This window comes from Symphalangus syndactylus, chromosome 9 (assembly GCF_028878055.3).
Source record: "Symphalangus syndactylus isolate Jambi chromosome 9, NHGRI_mSymSyn1-v2.1_pri, whole genome shotgun sequence".
Taxonomy (NCBI): Eukaryota; Metazoa; Chordata; class Mammalia; order Primates; family Hylobatidae; genus Symphalangus; species Symphalangus syndactylus.
Genome location: NC_072431.2, coordinates 56,520,914 through 56,540,466, shown reverse-complemented (window position 1 = coordinate 56,540,466; position 19,553 = coordinate 56,520,914). Strand labels below are relative to the sequence as shown.

The window sequence follows — 19,553 nt, the reverse complement described above, 5'->3', positions numbered from 1 at the left end:
ATACCAAAATCCAAACCGAAGATGTTTAAGTCTCTTACATAAAACGGTGTCATTATCTACATACAACCTACGCACATCCGCCCATATAAATAGTCTCTAGATTACTTGTAATACCTAATACAATGTAAACGCTATGTAAAAAACTGTTATACTGTATTGTTTATTTATGTATTTTTTATTATTGCATTGTTACTTCTTTCCATTTTTTTTTTCATATTTTCCATCCACCATTGGTTGAATCCATGGATACAGAACCCATGGATACAGAGGGCCAACTGTATATACAAATTCAATAAGTATTTCAGCCAGGACAAAAAAGGGAGGCCTTATCTGTACAAAAGACAGAAAAACTAATTGGGTGTGGGGACGCGCAACTGTGGTCCCAGCTCCTCAGCAAGCTGAGCCGGGAGTATTGCGTGAGCGCAGCAGGTGGACGCTGCAGTGAGCCATGACTACACCACTGCACTCCAGCCTGGGGGACAAAACAAGACACTGCTTCAAAACAACGACAACAACAAAACAAATTCAATATGTATTTCAATCCAGATACTAAATAACTCAGTTTCTCCTTCAGGCTATCTAGCTTATACATTCTTTTCCATAAATTTCCACAGTATATGCAAACTCCTTTTGGAAAATATTGTGTCCAAAAGAAAATATAGTTAAATAAAAGGTATGCCAAAATAGTTTAAAAAAAACACCTTTATTTTGATACAATTTTGAATTTACAGGAGTTGCAAAGACAGCAGAGAGAGGCCTGGTATACCCTTCACCCAGTTTCCCCTGTTGGTTACATCTGACACAATGACGTACAGTACAACATCCAAACCCGGGAACTGCCACTGTGAAAAAAGTGTGTGCAGGGCTCCATGCCAGGTCTGCATGTGCACGGATGTGTGTAACCACCACCTCGATGGAGACTCAGAACTATCCCATCACCACAAAGATCTTCCCACCCCAACCATCTGTACCCCTGGCAACCACTAACCTGTTCTCCGTTTCTAGAATGTTCTCATTCTAAGAATATTATGTAAATGGAATCGGTATAGTACGTGACCTTTTGAGATTGATTTCTTCACTCAACATAATCCCCGAGGTCATCCAAGGTGTTCCATGTGTCAACGGTTCTTTTTTTTTTTTTTTTTTTAATGTGGGAGCAGTGCTCCAGGAATGTACTGCTTTGCTGAACCACTCACCTACTGATGGACATGTTAGTTTTTCCAATTGTCGGCTATTACACGTAAAGCTGCTATGAACAATCATGCAAGGGTTTTTGTATGGAAAAAAGTTTTCACTGCTCTGGAATAAATGACAAGGGATGCAACTGCTGGGTTGCATGACGTGACGGTTAATTTTGTGTGTCACCTTGGCTGGGCCATAGTGCCCAGGTATTTGGTCAAATATTATCCTTATTATGTTTCTGTGAGGGTGTTTTTTGATGAAATTATTGTCTCTCTGTATCTATCTATCTATCTATCTATCTACCTACCTACCTACTTACCCACTCACCTACCTACCTACCTGAGACAGGGTCTCACTCTGTCATTTAAGCTAGAGTACAGTGGTGTCATCATGGCTCGCTGCAGGCTTGAACACCTGGGCTCATGTGATCTTCCTGCCTCAGCCTCCTGAGAAGCTGAGACTACAGGTGCGTAGTGCCACCATGCCCAACTAATTTTTTTTTTTATTTTTTGTACAGACAGGATCTCACCACTTTGCCCAGGCTGGTCTCGAACTTCTGGGCTCAAGCAATCCTCCAGCCTCAGCTTCTCAAAAGGCTAGGATTATAGACCTGAGGTACTGTGCCCGGCAGATGACTATTTAAATCGGTGGACTTGGAGTAAAGCAAATCCTGCAACAATGGTGGGCCTCATCTATCAGCTGAAGACCCTAACAGAACAAAGACTGACCTCCCCCCCACAGAAGGAGGAGTCCTGCCAGCAGACAGCCTTCAGCCTTGAGCTACAACATCGACTCTTCCCTGGGTCTCCAGCCTCCTGGTCCACCCTGCAGACTCTAGACTTTCCAGCCTCCATAACTTCATGAGCCAATTCCTTTAAAACGTCTCTCTCTAGATATACATGTACATACACATCCCATTGGTTCTGTTCCTCTGGAGAATGCTAATATATAACTAAACGTAAGTTTTGTTTTTTTTTTTAAGAAACTGCCAAGCTATTTTCTACAGTGGCTCTATCATTTTACATTTCCACCAGCAATGTATGAGGGATCTAATTTCTCCACATCCTTGCCAGCATTTGGTATTGTCACTATTTTTTCATTACAGCTTTTTTTTTTTTTTTTTTTTGAGACAGAGTCTCGCTCTGTCGCCCAGGCTGGAGTGCAATGGCACGATCTCGGCTCGCTGCAAGCTTTGGCTCACTGCAAGCTTCGCCTCCCGGGTTCACGCCATTCTCCTGCCTCAGCCTCCCGACCAGCTGGGACTACAGGCCCCCGCCACCACGCCCAGCTAATTCTTTGTATTTTTAGTACAGACAGGGTTTCACCGTGTTAGCCAGGATGGTCTCGATCCCCTGACCTCATGATCCACCCGCCTCGGCCTCCCAAAGTACTGGGATTGCAGGCGTGAGCCACAGCGCCCGGCCATTACAGCTTTTCTAATAGGTATGAAGGGATCTTAATTCATTACTTTAGTGGCTCCTGACACTGAATGTCTTTTCATGTGCTTATTTTGCTTATTTGCTATCCATGCTATCTCCTCTTTGGTGAAATGTCTCTTAATGTCTTCTGACAATTTTTGAATTACGTTATTTTCTTTTCTTTTGAGTTTTGAGAGTTTCTTATAAATTCTAGATATGAGTCCTATGTCAGCTATGTGGTTTCCAGCTATTTTCTCCCAGTCTGTGGCTTGTCTTTTCACTGTTACCAAGGTCTTTCACAATGCAAATGTTTTTAATTTTGATGATACAATTTATCAGTTTTTTTAAGGAAATTTAGCCATATTTTTGTTCTTCTTTTCTAATGTTCCAAGACACCTCTTTTTATCATTTCTTTTCTGTTTAGAAAATTTATTCTTTTAAGGCAGGTTTGCTGGTAATAAATTCTCTTAGTTTTCTTTCATCTGAGAATGTCTTGATATTTCCCTTCATTCCTGAAGGATATTTTCTCTGGAGAAAGAATTTCAGAGTTCTTTTCTTTAGAAAGGTGAAAAACGTGCCGATTCCTTCTGGCCTCCAGGTTTCTGATGAGAAATTGGCTGTCCTTCACATTGTTTCCCCCTACAGGTAAAGTGCTGTTTCTGTCTCCCTGCTTTTAGGATTTTCTGTCTTTCATTTTCAGAAGTTTGACTATGTGTCTTGGCATGGATTTCCTTGGGTTGATCCTGTTTAGCATTTTCTCAATTTCTTAAATCTGTAGGCTTTTTCTTTTCCAAATGTAGAAAATTTTAGCCACTATTGCTTTGAATCCTTTTTCAGCCCCATCCTCTACCTCCTTTCCTTCTGAGACATCTATGCATGAATAATGCTGGATCTTTTGTTATATTTCCCCATGTCCCTGGGGATGTAACTGAAATGATGAGTTCCTGTATTTCTCAGTCCTGAGGTTTCCATTTAGGTCTTCTTTATGTCTTCTATTTCTCTGCTGAGACTGTATTTTTTTGTTTTAAATGTGATGCAATTGCTCACAAAGCATTTTTATGATGAGTGCTTTAAAATTCTTGTTGGGTAATTCTAACATCTCTGTCATCTGTGTTGGAATCTGTTGTCTTTTCTGGTTTAGGCTGAGTTCTCCTGGTTCTTGGAATGCTAAGTGATTTTCAGATGATGCCTGGACATTTTAGGTCTTATGAGACCTTGGAACTGACTTAATCATGTATGTTGCAGGCAGAAATCCCACAGTAGTTTTAAACACCTGACCTTCAACAGACCACAGACTAGCCTTACAGAACACATGACAAGGTTTACTTACTAGTAAGGTTCTCCATTTTTCAAAAAAGTATCTTGTTCCTTTGGGCTGGCACTTGCTTTTAACTCCTTCACGATGACTCTTGCTACGCTAGTACCCGTGTAAATCTCTCCCAAGAGAACCTAAAATCAAAGAACAGTTTTTTGTCTCATTTCCATCAAAATGATAAAGGAGTGTGTCGCATTTACCAAGGAAATGGAATACAGGTGAACAAGTTAAGCAATAAGCAGGTGACCTTCTATTCTTTTACATACTAACTCACCAAAAGCTTGCAAAACTCAAATATTTTTCGTCAGTAAAAGGACCATTTTAAACTATTCGCCAGATATTTACAATATTCACATATTTACATATATTTCTTTTCTATTTATTTTAAAATGTATTTATACTTATTTGTGTTTGATTTATTTAAAAATGTATTCTACTTCAAGGAAATTAACTATGACTTTATGGAAGTGCAATTTATAGGTTCCGTTCCAACATAACTCAAATGTTCCTCAAAAACACTTCCAATAAGTTTTGTTATTTAGTCTGCTATACATATGAGAAAGTAAACTGACAAAAGCTAATTACAATCAATCATTGCCCTGAAACTTAAACACCCATCGCACTCCATCCAATGATACCCGGCCTTGATCTCCTACCAAAACTCCATTCAAAACACCCCACTGAAATCAACAGAACACGAAATGAGAATGTGCTGCCTCACATAAGAACTAGCTACAAGGGAAATGCTAAATATAGAACAGGACAATGCCAAGGTATTCCAAAGTGCAATATTTAAGATGAAAATGCAAATAAAGGTTTTTATTTAAATCTAGAGAATTATTTTTAAAAAAGAGAATGATCAAAATAAAAATACTTCTTTTAAAATAGTTCCTTTTAAAATAGATTAATTTTAATGTCCTGAAAATACAGTAAGAACATGAACAGAACTCAATGTGTTTATCAGAAATATAAGGACAGAAAAATGGAGAACATGAAATTCTGATAATTAACTAAATCACCTTCTTTTTTTTTTTTTTGAGAGAGAGTCTTGCTCTGTCACCCTGTGTGGAGCACAGTGGTGCAAATATGGCTCACTGCAGCCTTGAACTCCTGGGCCCAGGTGATCCTCCTGCCTCAGCCTCCCATGTAGCTGGGACCAAAGGCGTGTGCCACCCCCCTCAGCGAATTTTTTTTTGAGATGGAGTTGTGCTATGTTGCCCAGGCTGGTCTCAAACTCCTCGCCTCAAGTGATCCTCCCCACCTGGGCCTCCCAAAGCACTGGAATTACAGGCATGAGCCACCATGTCCGGCCTATTGTTCCTTGACGAGTAAAACTCCTCAAGAGAGCTGTCTAAATGCACTGTCTCCTCTTTCTCTCTTGAATCCATTCCACACAAGAATGTGCCATCACCATTTCCCCCTGAACAGCTTCTTTCAAGGACGCCAAGGAACTCAAGCTGCTGAATCCTCATTCTCCCAGGCTTCATCTTACTCCATTTGTAAGCTGCAGCATTACTACAATTAATCTTCTTGGAACTTTCAGAAGACTCCTGTCTCCTGGGCTTCTCCCTCCTCACTGCTTCTCCCTGACTGCACCGGCCTCTCCTTGCTGCAGAGCCTCCCCCTGGTTTTCACTTTGAAATTCTCCATGACTTCACCTAGTCTCCTAGCTTTGAATACACTCTATAAAATGAGATCACTCAGATTTACATCTCCAGCCAGGACCCTCTCTCCTCAACTCTTGCTCTGCATTTCCAGTTCAGCTACTTGGTGCCCCCACTGAGTTGTCTAACAGCCAACTCACACCTGACATAGCAAAGGTGAACTCCCGAATTCCTCCTGCCTCTCCTGCAGTGTCTGTTGCATTTCAGTTGACAGCAACTCCATTCTTCCAGTTCATCAGGCCCTCAGCAGTCAACCTGACTGCCTCTTCCTCCACAGTCCATGTCTCATCCCCCCTAAGTCTACACCTGCATGCTCTTGTCTGAACATCTGTCTTGGGTTCTATCACTTCTTGCCGCCTCCACCACTACCATCCAGGTTCAAGCTGCCTGGGCCTCTCCCTGGATGCCTGCAGAAGCCTTCTAGCCCATCTCCTCCCTGCTTTCACCTTCCCCCTCTATGACTTCCAGAGTGATCCTTTTAAAAAAGTAACTCAATTACATCATGATCTCTTAAGCACCAGAGTATCTCCCCGTTTCACTCTGAGCAAGGCAGTCTCTAGGCACACAATATCCCAGATCACCTGCCTGCCCTCTACCTCTCTGAGCCCACCTCCCACAACTGACTGTTTGCTGTTTGACCCTCCCAACTAGATTTCTAAGCCTTGTGAAGATAGGGTTTTGTTTGATCTCTCATACAGGACTCCACACAGGTCAAGGTTTGACCCATCTTCTTCCACATCATGCCCCTAGCACCAATAACAATGGCTGCTACGTAACAGGTTTTGCTGAATGGTGCAGAAGAGAATTCAAACAGTTGGGAGGACATGAAAGACACAGACAACGCTGAAAGGAAGGAGAAGCAGCAGCAGATGGCTGACTACTGGGAAGTGCATCCTCTCGTCATAAGCACCCTGCTTACGATGTAATCCCTACTCCATTAGGAACCTCTTGCAGAACACGACTGCAGTACTGTGGAAATGGCTGTAGGAGATTACTCCTTCCGAGCCATCTACGATAAAAAGATCAACAAAGCACTGTTACTACAGGCCACTTGACAGGCTATGAGAGAAGGCTAGTTGTTCATGGTGGTCTTCATTGTAAGGCTGTATTTACAGTTCTAAAGTGGCTTAAGTGCTATAAAGGGAAGGGATTAAAAAACAATCTAACCTGAGGAGGATACAAAGCTGAAGCTGCTAAGATTCCAGGTCTCTTTTCCCTTCTTACTTTCTTATGTCAACAATTAGAAAAGTCTCTGATGCATTTTTTTTAAAGGCCTTTGTTATGATCGAAATGTTTGTGTCCTGTGTCCTGCCCAAATCCATAAACTGAAACCTAATGACCAATGCGATGGAGAAGAGGAAGGCCTTTGGGAGGGAACGGGAGTCGCATCCTTCCAAAAGAGGTTCCAGAGAGCTGCCCTGCTCCTTCAACCATATGAGGACGCAGCAGGAAGGTGCCACCTTCACCTGATCCTGAATCAGCCAGCACCTCGATCTTGGACTTCCCAGCCTCCAGGATTGTGAGAAATAAATTTCTGTTGTTTATAAGCCACCCAGTTTATGATATTTTGTTATAACAGCCTGTATGCCATGAGACACCCTTCCTGGAAAAGGCTCGACACACAGCAAGGCTGAAGCTCACGCCCCCACACTGCCACAGGGGGAATGGGGAAACTCAATTAATACTGCAGGGCCAACAGGGCATGTGGAACTCCGCACAACACAATTCTTCATCAGCCCTGCATTGAACACAGTATCATTCAGAGGGAAACAAACACAAGTGGAGAGCATCTTACCTTTCCAAACCAGCCATTTCCAATTTCCTGTATGTAGTTTAGACTGTGGCGGGCAACTTGAGACTTCAATCCCTCTGTAGAGAAAAAAACATTAAAAATGAAATATAAGTATCTAAATATTAAATATATAACCTATAAAATATAAACACTAACATAAAGGCTTGTGCAAATAAAGGTAGGAATAAATACATACAACACCTCTTTCAAACGAATCATGCCAAAATAGTTTTAGGCTTCAAAACTGACGATATTTTTTAATGAGTTTCCTACCAATTCTTTAATACCTTGCATTGTTTTTTTCCGATTCAACTACTCTCATGTAACCACCAATCACCACGCCAATGGCCTTTAGTCTTCATTTTCATCTCTCTTGAACAGCTCACCTAGACATATGATTAGCCCTCTTAAACTACTCCCCTTAATTTTGAAAAAGTTTTACTGAAGTATAATCAATATACAATAAAGTCCACATATTTAAAGTATACACTTTGATACACTTTAATATTTGTATGCACCTGTGAAACCATCACCTAAATAAAATACGGAACATCTCCATTACCCCCAAGTCTTCTCATACCCCCAGTAATCCCTTCCACCTGTCCCCATCTCTACACAACCATTCACGTGCTTTCTGCACTATAATTTGCATTTTCTAAAATGTTATGCAACCAGAATCATATGGTATGTACTCTTTTTTCGATGGTATGGCTTACATAAATTATTTTAAGATTCAGTCAAGGTCTGGAGTGTATCAAGAGTTTATTCTTACTTTTATCACAGAAGAATTTTCCACTGAATGAATATACCACAGTTTGTTTATTCATTCACAAGTGGATGGACATTCATGTCGTTTACAGGTTGAGGCTATCACAAATCAAGATGCTATAAATACATGCATGCAAATCTTTGTAGGGACAAGTGCTTTCATATCTCTTGAATAAATACGAAGGAGTGGAATGGTGAGATCATATGGGAGGTGTCTCTTTAACTTTTCAAAAAGCTGCCAACTGCTTCCTAAAACATGAGTAGCACATGAGGGTTCCAGTTGCTCCGTCTCTTTGCCATCATTTGGTGTAGTCAGTCTTATTCATGTTAGCCATTCTAAAGGGTATGCAATCTTACTTTAGTTTTCATTTTTCCTTTCTTTTTTTTTTTTTTTTTTTGAGACAGAGTCTTGCTCTGTCACCCAGGCTGGTATGCAGTGGCATGATCTCAGCTCACTGCAACCTACGCCTCCCAGGTTCAAGCAATTCTCCTGCCTCAGCCTCCCGAGTAGCTGGGACTACAGGTGCCTGCTACCACGCCCAACTAATTTTTGTATTTTTAGTATAGACAGGGTTTCACCATATTGACCAGGCTGGTCTCGAACTCCTGACCTTGTGATCCGCCCGCCTCGACCTCCCAAAGTGCATTTTTATTTTCTTAATGCCTAATGATGTCAAGTCCCTTTTCATTTGCCTTTCTGCCATCTGTATATCTTCTGAGGTAACATATCTATGCAAATCTTTGCCTCATTTTTATTGGGCTGTTTCCTATTATTGAATTTTGAAAGTTCTTTCTATCTTCTGAAACCAAGCCCTTTAACAAATATGTAATTTGCAAATGTTTTCTCCCAGTCCATGGCTTGACTTTTCATTCTCTTAACACTGTTTTCCAAAACACTTTAAATTTTAAATTTGAATTTGAATTTCCAAAAAGCTTTTAATTTTGATAAGGTCCAATTTATAACTATTTCCTTTTGTGAATAATGCTTTTGGTGTCCTATCTAATAAATCTTTGTCTAACTAAAGATTATAAAGAGTTTATTCTAGAAGTTTTATAATTTTAGGTTCTACATTTAGGTTTGTGATGCATTCTGAGTTAATTTTTACATATAGTGCAAGGCATGGATCAAAGCTCATTTGTTTGCCAATGAATATCAGGTGTTCCGGCACCATTTAACTGCACCTCTATCGAATTAACTGGCAGCAGTGGAAATGGTGGAGCAGAGACGTCTCCTCTGGCAGCCGTCCCTCCCAAGAAAGACTAAAAGACTTTTTTTAAACTGCCAGTGTCAACCTTATAAAAACTCTAGAAGATGGTCAAAGGTTTACAGCAACCAAGCGAGCCAGGAGAAAGTCCACTGACACAGGGTAGAATATCTTTGTAGCTTTAACTTACCCTACTTCTCCAATCTCCCTCCCCAGTGCAGCCACAGTCTTAAAGATGACCTGTGTTCCCAGGTGGGTACCAGGGCCCACAGGGAGCACAGTGGATCTTATTCCCAAGGAACTATGTTTGTCTTGACCTAACTGGGGTTGCCCTGAGGAACTGCCACAAGTGGCTTCTCTTTGTTTCACATAACTCACAATTCTATCAGGATGGAGTGGTCACATATTCCTGGAAAACAACAAAAGGCAAATGAGAACAAGCTACTGCCACCTAGGGCAAAAAATAACAGTTGAGGCCAACAGTACACATGCTGAAAGTTTTGGCAGAAAAGCTGGGGAGTGAGATTTTGGAGGAGAAAGGGGGCTTTGGAAAGCTCCTATGTAGATGGGAACCTAGATAGCCACATGTATGCTCAGGGCAGGATGCGTGCTCAGAAAGGCTGAGGAAGAACACAGACTTTCAGCTGGAGCTGGTCTTCAGGCCCAACACAAGAAGGAAGTGAAGGCTAAGGCAGGGTTATAAATGGCCTGGCTAGGTGTTGAAGGAGTGCCCTAGCAGAGCCAATCTGCAAAGACCTAGACAGTATTTTTTGTTTTCTTTCTTCTACTTCTCTTTTGCACATCATATTATTCAAAACGTCCAGTTTCCAACAAAGAAATTATGAAACATACAAAGAAACAAAAATGTGGCCCATTCACAAGTAAAAATGAATGAACGGAAACTGTAGCTGAGAAAACAGACATTGGACTAATTATTAGACAAGGCTTTATTTTTTATTTTGTTTTATTTATTATTATTATTTTTTGAGACGTAGTCTCTCTCTGTCACCCAGGCTGGAGTGCACTGGCACCATCTCAGCTCACTGCAAGCTCCGCCTCCTGGGTTCACACCATTCTCCTTCCTCAGCCTCCCGAGTAGATGGGACCGGCTAATTTTTTGTATTTTTAGTAGAGACGAGGTTTCACCGTGTTAGCCAGGATGGTCTCGATCTCCTAACCTTGTGATCCGCCTACCTCAGCCTCCCAAAATGCTGGGATTACAGGCATGAGCCACTGCACCCGGCCCGAGACTTTATTTTTTTAAATTAATTCTTTTTATTTCTTTTTTTTTTTTTTTTGAGATGGAGTCTCGCTCTGTCACCCAGGCTGGAGTGCAGTGGTGCAATCTTGGCTCACTGCAACCTCTGCCTGCCGGGCTCAAGCAATTCTGCCTCAACCTCCCGAGTAGCTAGGACTACAGGCAAGCGCCACCACACCCAGCTAACTTTTTTTGTATTTTTCGTGGAGACAGGGTTTCCCCACGTTGGGCAGGCTGGTCTTGAACTCCTGACCTCAGGTGATCCACCCACCTCAGCCTCTCAAAGTGCTGAGATTACAGGCATAAGCCATCACACCTGGCCTAATTTTTTTTCTTTGAGACAGGGTCTCACTCTATCACTCAGGTTGGAGTGCAATGGTGCGATCTCACAATGCAACCTCTGCCTCTTGGGTTCAAGTGATTCTCCTACCTCAGCCTCCTGAGTAGCTGGGACTACAGGCACAAGCTACCACACTTGGCTAATTTTTGTATTTTTTTGTAGAGATGGGGTTTCCCTATGTTGGCCAGGCAGGTCTCGAACTCCTGACCTTGGCCTCTCAAAGTGCTGGAATTACAGGTGTGAGCCACCACACCCGGCCTAGACAAGACTTTACATCAACTGTCGTGAATATGTTCAGAGAGCTAAAGGAAATGATGGACAAAGAACCAAAGGAAACCAGGAGAATGAGTTTCTCCCAAATAGAGAAGAATTTCTCTAGAAATTCTAGAAGAAGCTTGACCTGAAAAGCACAGTTAAGTGTTTCAACAACAAATTTGAGCAGACAGAATCGGTGAACTTAAAGATGGATCAAATGAAATTATCTAGTCTGAAAAGCAGAAAGGAAAACGGATGAAGAAAAAGGAACAGAGCCCAAGGAACTTGTGGGACACTGTCAAATAAACCGAGACATCTTATCAATTAGAGTCCCAGAAGGAAGTGAGAAAGAAAAGGAAACAGAGGGCATGAATCTACACACTCAAAAAACTCCCAAGTAAGATAAACTTGGCCAGGCACAGTGGCTCATGCCTGTAATCCCAACACTTTGGGAGGCTGAGATGGGAGGACTGCTTGAGCCCAGAAGTTTGAGACCAGTTTAGGCAACACAGTGAGATGCTGCCTCTATAAGAAATTAAAAATAAATTAGTCAGGAGTGGTAGCATGCACCTGTAGTCCCAGCTACTTGGGAGGTTGAGGTGGGAGGATCGCTGGAGCCCAGGAAGTCGAGGCTGCAGTGAACCATGATTGCACCACTGCAATCTAGCCTGGGTGACAAAGCGAGACCTAAAAAAAAAAGTAACATAAACTCAAAGAGATCCATACTGAGACACAAACTGTAGAAAACCGAAGACACAGAATCCCGAAAGCAGCAAGAGAAAAGCAATTCATCACGTACAAGGGATCCTCAATAAGATTAACAACCAGTTACTCAAAAGAATCCGTGGAGGCTAGAAGGCAGTGGGATGACACAGAGAAAGTGCTGAAAGCAAATACCTGTGAATTCTATATCTGGCCAAACTATCTTTTAAAAATGAAGTAGAAATTAAGACATTCTGAGATAAACACGTTTAAGGAGTTTGCTGCCAGTATACCTGCCCTACAACAAAAGCTAATGGGAGTCCTCCAGGCTGAAATAAAAGGACACTAAACAGTAACTCAAAGCCATCTGAAGAAATAAAGATCTCCAGTAAAGGTAACCATGTAGGTAAATACAAAAGCCATTATTACTGTATTATTGGTGTCTAACTCCACTTTTTATTTCCTACACAATTTAAAATACGAACGCATTAAAAAAATTATAACTGTGTTAATAGGCACAAAATGTATAAAGAAGTAATTTGTGATAATAACATAAAGGGATGGGACTGAGCTGTATAGGAGCAGAGTTTGTGTGCTGTTGAAGCTAAGCTGACATCAATTCAAAAGTGTTATCAATTTGGTATGTTAATTGTAATCATTATAATCACTAAGAAAACATCTAAAAATATAATCCAAAGGGAATGAGAAGGGAATCAAAATGGTACATCAAAAAAAAATTCCTAGATTACAACCATTACAGATTATTTTGTTCCTTCTCCACTCCCACTGGTTCACCTGACTAGACTTAAAAAAAAAAAAAAAAAAACTATCAGAATCCCAGTGGCCTGTTTTACAGAAATAGGAAGGCTGATCCTTACATTCAGCTGGAATTGTAAGAAATCCCAACAGGCAAAAGGATTTTGAAAAATTAAAACAAAGAAGACTCATACATCTTGATTTCAAAACTTACTATAAAACCAAAGCTACAGCAATCAAAATGGTGTGGTACTGGCATAGGGACAGACATACAGATCAAGAGTCTGTATCAAGATGGACATACAGCCGAGAGTCCAGAAATAACCCCAAAAAATATTGTAAACTGATTTTCAAAAAGGGTTCCAAGACAATTCAACAGGAAAACAACAGTCTCTCAAACACTGGTAACTGAGACAACTGGATATCCATGTATACAAGAATTAAGGTGGATCCTTACCTCACACCATATAAAAGAATTAACTCAAAATAGATCAAGGAGCAAGAGCTAAAACTATAAAACTTACAGAAGACAACATACAGATAAATCTTCATGACCAGGGATTTGGCAATAGTTTCTTAAATACGATACCAAAAGCACAAGCAACAAAAGTAAAACACAGATAAACTGGACTTCATCAAAATTAAAACGGAAAACTTTTATGCATCAAAGCACACTATTAAGAGAGTGAAAGAGAACATACAGAATTTGAGAAATATTTGTAATTCATGTTATTACGACATGATTGTGATTAAGAGAATGGTATTGGGACAAGAAATACACAAATTAATGATAGAGAATAGAAAGCCTAAAATAGACCCATACACATATGGAGGCAGACAGAAAAGGAAAGATCAGTGCATGAATGAAGCTGAAAAACCACAGCAATCTATAAGGAAAGCTGAAGTTGGATTTCCTCCTAACACCATCCTCAAAAATCAACTCAAGATGGGTTTTAGATCTAAATGTCAAAGCAAAAGCTTAAAATATTTTTTAAAAAGGTATTATTTTAATCCCAGAATAAGAAAGAATTTCTTAAGACCACAAAAAGTTCTAATTCTAAAAAGGGCTTAAATTTCAAACTCTAAAAAAAACTGTAAAATTTACTATATTAAAATTAGGAATCCTGTTCATCAAAAATCCTTTTTTGTATATGTGTGATTGATTTTTTTTTTTTTTTAGTGTACCATTTTGATTCCCTCTTCATTTCCCTTTCTGTAAATTTTTTAGTGGTTACCATGGGGATTACAGTTAGCATCCTAAATTTATAACCATCTAGTTTGAATTGATACCAATTTAGCTTCAAAAGCAATGGCATTTACCATTAGATACCCAACTGGCAGGAAAATAAATTGGTACAACTCCTGCAGAGGGTAAGCTGGCAAGACCCATCAAAATTATAAACACATGTACTCTTTGACCCACTTTAAGAAATGTATTCTACGGATACCAGTACAACCACCACCTGCAAAACAACACAGATACAAGCTTTGTTTTCACATTAGAAACAAGCCAAATATTCATCAACAGGGGGCTGTTTAAATAAACTATGCTAAACTATACAATCTACATAGTATGAACCTAGAAGCAAGAATACATACGCTTTAATGATATGGAAAGATCTCCAAGGTACATTGGTAAGTGAAAAAAAAGCAAGATGCAGAATAACGAATTTACCGTGACACCTTTGAGTAAAAAAAAAAAAAAAAAAAAAAGACTATGCATGTGTGTGGGTGGGGGCATATAGATATGTCTGTACCTACCTTCCTCTAAATTTTCCCGTGAACCTCAAACTTCCCTATAAAAAGTCTTTTAAAAAACAAAAAATTAAAAAATTAAAGTAAATGTGAATGGGAGTGAGGGGAGATACCTGCATCAACAAATTCTAGAAAGGTGTATGAAAAACCAGAACCAAGAGTGCAGCTGTTACTTAGGGAAGGCAGTGGTGTTAAATAGGTCAGATTTAAATACCACAGGGAGACTTTTCAATATATATGTATTTTTTCTTTCTTTCTTTTTTTTTTTTTTTTTTTTTTTGAGATAGAGTCTTACTTTGTTCCCCAGACTGGAGTGCAATGGTGAGATATTGGCTCACTGCAAGCTCCGCCTCCCAGGTTCATACCATTCTCCTGCCTCAGCTTCCCGACTAGCTGGGAATACAGGCACCCGCCACCATGGCCAGCTAATTTTTTTTTGTATTTTTAGTAGAGACAGGGTTTCACCGGTCTCAATCTCCTGACCTCGTGATCCACCTGCCTCGGCCTCCCAAAGTGCTGGGATTACAGGCATGAACCACTGCTCCCAGCCTAAATATATGTATTTTTTGTAATGCTATGGTTTTTGAACCAAGTGAATATGTTATCTATGCAAAAAATAAAATATGTTTTAAAAATAGAAAAAAATGGTAGAACTTGTAGAATTGCTTGTATGTGGTATATCTTTTTCATGTAATATATCATAAATATCTTTCATAGTCAAATACGGTTCACCTTGATCCTTTTATGGGAACACATAAATCGCCACTGTATTGACTATAATTTAGCAAATCGCATATTGACAGACATTTAATCTGTTTCCATCTTACCCTGCCAAACAACGCTGCAATAAATTCCTTTGTACGTGCATATTTGCACACTTACCCAATTAGTTCCTAAAGATAAATTACTAAAAGTGGAACTGCTCAATCAAGAGTCAACATGTCTCATATTTTGATACATGTTGCCCAACTACCCCTCCAGAAAGAACATCCTCAGCAATTTATAGTTGCACTAATCCTAGTGGATGAGACTGCTGCTGCCCTCCACATGCTCGCCAGTCACTACCTGGCGTCATTTCTTTTCATCTTTACCTATCTGCTATCAGTTTAAGTCTGCATTTCTTTAATTAATAACGAGGTTACTATGTTTATTGGCTATTTGAGATTCTCCTTTCATGTCTTCAGCTTATTTATTCTAGTAGCGTGTTACTTTTTATCCTGCATTTGTTTGTACTCTTGATCTGTAACCGTTTTTAATCCTGTTTGTAGTTTACAAATATTTTTTGCGACTCTTGTCAATTTGTGTGTGGTGTCTTTTTCTATACAGAATATTTCATTTTTGTAAATCAGATTTGGCAGTATGTTCCTTTATGGATTCTGGATTTGGTGCATGCTTGGAAAGGCCTCTTGTATCCCAAGATGATAAAAATATTCTGAGGGTATTCTATGCAGAGAAATTCAAAATAATTTCTTCCTATGAAGAGGGATATTAGGGTACGGGGCTTCGGTTAAACAGAAAGGGGTGTGTATATAAACAAAATTACAATGGCTGCCCAGGTCACCATAATTTCTCTTCTGCCCGCATCTGACTGTGCTCCCATCCATCCCCAGTAGATCCTGAAGAGAAGTTGTCTGTCTGTCCCCACCTTCCTGACCAGTGATGGCTCTGCATCTTGTGACGTAGGTGAAGACAACCAGAATGTCCCTTCAAAGGGTTTTCTTTCTGGTCCAAGGAGAGAGAGAAAGAAGCTCCTTTCCTCTATGGTTATAAAACTACAAGAGAATGGGCGTGGAGCTGCTGGCAGCCAACCTCCCTACTGAGCAGAGAAGCTGCCTAAGAGATTCAGCAGATATGCAAAAAGAAGAGAAAATCAGAAATGAATTAAAATGCTGATGGTGTTCCAGGCCCTAGTTCTAGCTGTCTCCAAGGTCAGCTGGACCCCTGCTCTTCCTACTGTCTGGGTCCATGTGTCAGAAAATTCTCTTTTCCACTTAGGCTGATCTAATTTGGAATTCAGCTACTTGAAATAAATCCACCGGGGATCGACTATGGGCCTGTAAAAGCTCTGAGAAGTCTCTCAAGGTTTTTCTTAAGTATAAAGGAAAGCAAATTATCAAACAAGCAACGATAAAATATTTCCATTTAGAGTAAGTATACTTAAGTTATCCCAAGAATATATTAGACCTCCTTTTAAACTTCATTATTTTGGTTGGAGTAGTGGTATTGTTATTTACAGCAATTAAACACTCCAGGTTGTTTTTTTTTAATGCTGCAAAATCTATAAATTTAAATATATTCTTACTTTACAAATATTTAAATGAAATGCACCAGCTATGTCACGTTCCACCTGGCTTTTTCTTGTAGTCATGCCTGCCTGCAGTGGCATCAGTTCGGGGGTTTATTCTGCCCTAGGCAGAGCCCACAGCGTGTGTCACACCAGAAAAGGTAGTCCCAGCACCTACAGACTTACACAGCCTTCTTGCAGCAATCTCAGAAAACCCTACTTCTTGAACCTACTTCTTTTGTCAAAGCAAAAGCTTAAAATGTTTTTAAAAAGGTATTATTTTAATCACAGAATTTCTTAAGACCACAAAAAGTTCTAACTCTAAAAAGGGCTTAAATTTCAAACTCTAAAAAAAAACTATAGTCACATTCTATTTTTCTAGTCACATTCTATTTTTTCACAAGACATCAATTAACATAGAACCAAAACTCTATCTGAAGAAGCTTAGAAAAGTCAATCTGATTAACATATCCAAACTTTCCTCTCCTACCCAAATGCAGGGCATCCCAATGGAAGCTAGCAGTGTCCTACTCAGCAAGGTCAGCCGTGGCCAGAACTAGCAGAGAAACCAGCTCCAGAACAGAGCCTGGGAGTTCTGTCCAGGTGTTCAATGTCAATGAATCAAGGAGATCCGTTTTATTATCATACCAGACCCAGGATCCAGAAAGCAGAAGACAAAGCTATTGCAGGAATACAATGGGCCTGACCACTAGAATTCAGCTTCACTGGGAGCAGAAGGAAGAGAAATAAACCAAAGAGGAGATGGGCAGTCCAATATTTATGATGGCTAGGCTCCCATTCTCACATCTCAGAAACAATTCATGAAAATGTGGCATTAGGCTGTATGGTCTTACCTACAGAAGGCTGGAATTGTGAGGGAGCTGGGAGTGAAATATTTGGTACTGAAAGTGTGAAGACCTCTGCTGGGGACTGAACAGAGGGAGTATCTTCTGCTGGTGGTGTGAAATCTATCTCATCATCAAAATTATCTTCAAATTCCTAAAATGAAAGAGAGCAAGCATTAAAAACCATTGGCTAACACTTAAAATAGGAATATATTTGCGCAATCATTTGGAACTTGCTGCCACAATTATTTTTTTCCAGTTCGTACTTAAGTAAAAAGCATATGTAATTTTGTTCTCTGACTCCAAACAGCAGAATACATAAGACAGGAAAATAAATTATATATATTTCATGTAACTTTTTAAACTGTTAGTTTGAAGTTAAATGCAATGGAATTTACACAAAAATACTTTTCTAGGCTTAAAAAATTTACTTTTAAATGACTACAGTTTAAGCAATTCTTTTTTTTTTTTTTTTTTTTGAGACAAGGTTTTGCTCTGTTGCCTGGCTGCAGCACAGTGGCATGATCATGGCTCACTGCAGCCTGGACCTCCAGGAACCAAGCGAGCCTCCTACCTCAGCCTCCCGCGTAGCTGAGACCACAGGCACGTATCACCACACCCAGGTAATTTTTTGATTTTTTTCTTTTTTGTAGAGGCAGAGTCTCCCTATGTTGCCCAGGCTGGTCTCAAACTCCTGAGCTCAAGCAATCCTCCTGTCTCAGGCTCCAAAACAGATGTTAGCCACAGCGCCTAGCCAGGCAATTATTTTAAAATTATTACTTCTGTGACATGATTCTTTGCATACTGAATCAAAATGAATGATTTTATTTTAAAGTTGTATATGCATTTCTAATTGAAATGTGATTTCTATCAAAATAAATGTTGAAAGACTCAGAAAAGATATTTTTAAGTGAGTTCTATTTCTCTGAAAAGAGTAACAATGGAAACATTACTAAATTAGCTAAAAAAATCACCAGGATCTGAACCACAAAGGTCACTAAAAAAACTGTGCGATGCATAAGTGTAATTAACATACAAGTACGTCTGGCTTTCTAAAGATGACAACTTTACAACTGAGGATGCAGGCAGGCGAAGTGGCTCATGCCTGTAATCCCAGCACTTTGGGAAGCTGAGACACGTGGATCACTTGAGCCCAAGAGCTCCAGGCCAGCCTGGGCAACATAGCAAGACCCTGTTTCTACAAATAATAATTTAAAAAAATTAGTCAGGCATGGTGGCGCAGGACTACTGGAGTAGTCCTAGCTACTCAGGAGGCTGAGGGAGGACTGCTTGAGCCTGGGAGGTCAAGGCTGGGTGATAGAGCGAGACCCTGTCTCGAAGGAAGGAAGGAAGGAAGGAAGGAAGGAAGGAAGGAAGGAAGGAAGGAAGGAAGGAAGGAAGGGAGGGAGGGAGGGAGGGAGGGAGGGAGGGAGGGAGGAAGGAAGGAGAGAGAGAGAGAGAGAGAGAGAGAAAGAAAGAAAGAAAGAAAGAAAGAAAGAAAGAAAGAAAGGAAGAAAGAAAGGAAGAAAGAAAGAAAGAAAGAAAGAAAGAAAGTAAGTTGTGGAAACCTTTTACATGATGTTCGGTGGGAAGCTATCGCAATTCTTCTGTCACCATTCTGGTGAACTGGTATACCTTGATATCCATGTTAATTTACCATAGAGACGGCCAATTATCAAGTCATTCATCAAATCATTCGTTCAGATAATTAACATGTATTACCCCTCCAGGCACCATAACAGAAGCTGGGAACAGATCAGCGAACAAGACTGTTCTCCACTGAACGGTCTATGAACTTTTATTTTCATTTTTTCTACCACCTCTCCTAGCCCCCATCCAATACAAGAAAGAAACTAAAAGTTACAATGGTAGATTTCTCTAACACTTGTGTTTCCATACGAATGTGAGAAGACATTATTCTCATGTATGTTCTCCAATGCATTAAAGGACATTATTGCTAGTTGTATTGATGGAGTTGGGAGCAAGAAAAATGAGGTACTGTAACTTCAATCTG

At 40.0% G+C, this 19,553-nt stretch overlaps 1 protein-coding gene across 3 annotated transcripts in view; it reads right to left on the bottom strand.

The window, feature by feature from the left end:
- The window catches only part of LMTK2 (lemur tyrosine kinase 2), a 100,633-nt gene that overhangs the window by 47,990 nt on the left and 33,090 nt on the right, over positions 1–19,553 (bottom strand). For all 3 annotated transcript variants that reach the window (XM_055292290.2, XM_063646116.1, XM_055292291.2), the window contains exons 3-5: positions 17,549–17,693; positions 7,375–7,448; positions 3,931–4,049 (exon numbers count right to left, since the gene is read on the bottom strand). In XM_055292290.2, coding sequence (XP_055148265.1) covers positions 3,931–4,049; positions 7,375–7,448; positions 17,549–17,693 — 338 coding nt within the window. The remainder of the gene's footprint in view (positions 1–3,930; positions 4,050–7,374; positions 7,449–17,548; positions 17,694–19,553) is intronic.